Source organism: Zea mays, chromosome 4 (genome assembly GCF_902167145.1).
Source record: "Zea mays cultivar B73 chromosome 4, Zm-B73-REFERENCE-NAM-5.0, whole genome shotgun sequence".
NCBI lineage: Eukaryota > Viridiplantae > Streptophyta > Magnoliopsida > Poales > Poaceae > Zea > Zea mays.
The window spans coordinates 52,492,478-52,496,528 of NC_050099.1; the positions used below are offsets into that span (position 1 = coordinate 52,492,478).

The 4,051-nt window shown below is 41.9% G+C and overlaps 1 protein-coding gene across 1 annotated transcript; it reads left to right on the forward strand.

Moving 5' to 3' along the window:
* The first annotated feature begins 282 nt into the window (after nucleotides 1–282).
* LOC118476905 (uncharacterized) lies at nucleotides 283–2,861 on the forward strand. Its single transcript, XM_035967273.1, has 2 exons — nucleotides 283–1,012; nucleotides 2,677–2,861. Exons 1-2 carry the CDS (start codon nucleotides 608–610, stop codon nucleotides 2,731–2,733), a joined length of 462 nt encoding a protein of 153 aa, XP_035823166.1. The 5' UTR covers nucleotides 283–607; the 3' UTR covers nucleotides 2,734–2,861.
* The last annotated feature ends 1,190 nt before the right edge of the window (nucleotides 2,862–4,051 follow it).

Genomic DNA, 4,051 nt, shown 5'->3' on the forward strand with positions numbered 1-4,051 from the left:
AATTGATGAGACCTTTGAAAAAAAATTATTGGGACCCTTCCTTTTCATAATCAATCAATGGTATTAAATTAATTGAGTGACCAATAATTAAATAAAGAAAGGTACATCCCTTTCTGATAATATTATTGTCAGGCATTTTATTGAAAACATAACTTAAATTCGACCTCAAATTATAAATAAAAATATATAATAGAAAGTGAGGAAGGAAATTGTAATAATCATCTATTTATTGCTAGAATTAATTAATGGAAGGAGAATAAAATATTGAAAATAGCAGGATTTGGATTATATAATTGAGATTGGGAATATGAAATTCAGAACAGGAGTTTGAATTTGGTTTGAGTTTTTCAAATTGAAAATAGAAAAGAAAATGAAAAAATAGAAATAAAACAGAAAAGAAAAACAGAAAACCCCACACTAGGCCAAATCCCGCTCGGTCGGCCCACCATCACCTCAAAAGCCAACCCGCGCGGCCCATCTGCCCTGTGCACTTGTGCCACTGACGGCTTGGGCCCGCTGGCCAGTTCATCTGTGGTCTCCGCATCGTGCGCGCCTGGGTGTTTCATCTCGCTGTCTGGTGGGCCCCCCTTGTCACCCCCCCTATACCATGGCTGTTGTAGATCTTCTCGGCTGTTGTGGATGCACCCGTATCGGCCTCACCGCCGTCACCGGGGGAATTGGGTTCGGTTGCAACCACCCGGTCCACCAGCTGGCCGCCAGGTGCGGACTCCGTGGGCCATATAAAGTCGTGCCCCAAGTCTACTACCGTGTGGTGAAGAACCTGTCGCCGCAAGGAGAAAGTGCGGCCGCTGCAGTCCACCATCCCCCACTGCACGTCGTTGGCGGGCACCTGGGGAGCATCCGAAGAGAGTCGCGGGGGCACTCTTCACCTGGCCGGGTCGCTGTGATCTCTTGGGCGGTGGGGCGTGCGTCGAATTTGTCGTCGTGGTGCGCTCAACTGGGCGGAGCGGTGCTACACCGTCGGCCGACCTCACCCTCGTCCCCTCGGGTGGTAAGCCCCTCTAACATACTCCTTGTGGCCTCCGCACCTTGTATCACCGCTCGAATCCAAGGATTGGACCGTGAATTAGCAATGTCGCGGCTTGCCAATGGCGCCGCCGTGCCTCAACTTTGCGCCGTCAGGTCGGCTCTGGTGAGAGAGAGGGGGAAATAAGGGACAAAGAGTGGAAGTCATCGACTTAGAGCAAGAAATACCCTTTCGGGTGTGCGGATCTTGGCGGTTGAGCGTCGATTGGATGGATCTGGGTGGATCTCGGTTGTTTAAAATCTGGACTGTGGGATCGTGATCTGGCAGTCATGGCTATATACCGGTTCATTTAAAAATATAAAGTGATCCACGAGGTTGATTTCTAATCGGAAGGCTAGGATTGGCCGATACCCCTTCGGCTAGAGGATTATGCATAAGAGACTGAACAAGATCCAAATAAACCCGCGATCTCAGCGAGGGTAGTTTGAGTCTCCTAGAATTTTGCAAGTTTAACCCTTGACTTTCTGTTAATAGAACGCGCAGTCCAGAGCCATGGAAAATAAGAAAAAATGAATCTAGAAAATAATTTTTAGTATAAAAATAAATCCTAGAACTCATTTAATTCATAGAAAACTTATTTTAAATCCTTTTTAATCCATTCCAGTGGCAATAATTTGGTATTAATATTGTTTTTCACCTAGTAACTCTGTTTAGCCATGAAACTTGGATTAAAATTGTTCACTTAATTTATTCCATGCCAAGCACTTAATTATTCAGAAAATCATAACTACCACACTTTAACTCCGATTTAACTCGTTCCATATGCGTTAGCTTCGTAATAAAATTATTTACACTTTAGCTCCGATTTAACCCTTGACTTTCGTAATTTATTCTATTGCTCTATATGGTTTTGGGATTAATATTACATTATGTCCATGTTCCAATTATTCTATTATTTTATTTATGTTCATGTCAAGATCATTATTTTTAATTAGAACATGGAGCTTAACTTGAGAAACACGTGCCACCATAAGGGTGGAATGGGACGCCCTTGGCTGAATAACTAGGAAAGCTAGTAGACTACCTTACCTGATAGGGGCACGGGAAGTAGGGGAGTAGGCGTGTAGGGAGGTTCACGGGTTGATTTTGCTGCGATGACGGTCAGACGGAGGATTCCTGCATTGCTCTTTCTAGAAACTGTAGCGGGTTTTCTGAAGCTAGTGGAACTTTGTAAAAGGCCTCATAGTGGATTTCTAGCCATTCACCTCGGAAGTGTCTAAGGGCCTTGCAAACCCTGGCGACATGGGATACACGACTTGTGGGTACAGAGTACAACCTCTACAGAGTGTAAAACTGGTATACTAGCCGTGCTCGCGGTCATGAGCAGCTCAGGACTCTCGCATGATTAAATTATGGAACTAGATTCAATTTGTCATTTGCATTGCATGAGATTTATTATTAATTTTGTTCTATTATTATTATGGTTTCGTATTTACTTACATCTAGTAATTGCTAATAAAATTTTAACCAATTGTAAAAAGCAATGCTCAACTTTAACCATTCTCTTTAGTAAGCCTTACACTTCACATGAGCTCTCACCTTTTGCGAGTTCATGCACATTATTCCCCACAACTTGTTGAGCGATGAACATACGTGAGCTCACCCTTGCTGTCTCACACCCCCTACAGGTAAAGAACAGGTACCACAGGATGAGGCGCTTGGAGGATGGTGCGATGTGTTCGTGAGAGGTCTAGGCCATCGTCTCCCAGTCAACTTTGGGTTGCTGGGTCGTTGTCTCCTTTCGATGTAATTATTTATTTATTTTGTACAGAAACTCCTATTATATAATAAAGTTATGACATTCGTTTCTGTATCATGATTCATCATATGTGTGAGACTTGGTCCCATCACACCTGGTGATTATGTTCGCGCTCGGGTCCCTAAAACCCGGGTGTGACACCACCTGATCGTGATAGAGTTTTCTATTGACTTATTACCCGAAACTGCACCTATTTCAAAACGACCTTATAGAATGGATGTTAAGAATTTAGTTGAACTGAAGAAACAAATAGAAGAATTATTAGAAAAAGGTTTTATTCTCCTAAGTGCGTCTCCTTGGGGAGCCCTAGTTCTATTTGTGACCAAGAAAGATGGATCTAGAAGAATGTGTGTCGACTATAGAAGTTTGAATGAAGTAACAATTAAGAACAAATGCATGTTACCTCGGATGAAAGATTTGTTTGATCAGATGAAAGGAGCTAAGATATTCTCGAAAATAGATCTAAGATCAGGGTATCATCAGTTGAAGATTCGAAATGAAGATGTACCTAAGATAACCTTCAATACAAGATATGGATTATACGAGTTTTTGGTGATGTCGTTTGGACTGACTAATGCACCAGCGTACTTTATGAACTTGATGAATAAAGTATTCATGGAATATCTCGACCAGTTTGTGGTTGTATTCATCAACGATATACTAGTATACTCTCATAGTGAAGCTTCGTGACAACCAATTGTATGCAAAATTCACAAAATATGATTTTTGGCTGAAGGAAGTCGATTTCCTAGGACATATTATCACAAATGGAGGAATCAAGGTAGACCCCGGTAAAATAGGTGAAATATTAAATTGGAAGCAACCAAAAGATGTGTCCAAGATCGGGAGTTTCCTTGGATTGGCAGGATACTACAGAAGATTCATCGAAGGCTTCTCCAAGTTGGTGAAACCTCTTACTTCACTACTGGAGATAAGAGTGAAAACGGTCGGTAACGGTCGGAAAAAATCTCTCACCATTTTCACCCGCATAATTTTTTCTTCGGCCGGAATCGGTAAACGGGAAAGTCGGAAACAGATAACGACCGGTAAATTCCGGTATATCGAAAATGGATAAATCCGAGCAAAATAGCTCGAAATTGATCGGGAAACGGTAATTGTAATCGGAAAAGATCACAATAAACAAATCCTAACCACACAATTGTTCATTCACAGCCACATACAAGTCTCATTCACAAAAGTACACAAAACATAATCTTGTCCACATATAATTGGCCATACACTTA

Bases quoted from the DNA above. Each gene is read 5' to 3' on its own strand.
- LOC118476905 (XM_035967273.1), top strand. From the start codon at position 608: ATGGCTGTTGTAGATCTTCTCGGCTGTTGTGGATGCACCCGTATCGGC. The intron at 1,013-2,676 runs GTAAGCCCCTCT...CACCCCCTACAG, and splicing joins CACCCTCGTCCCCTCGGGTG to GTAAAGAACAGGTACCACAG.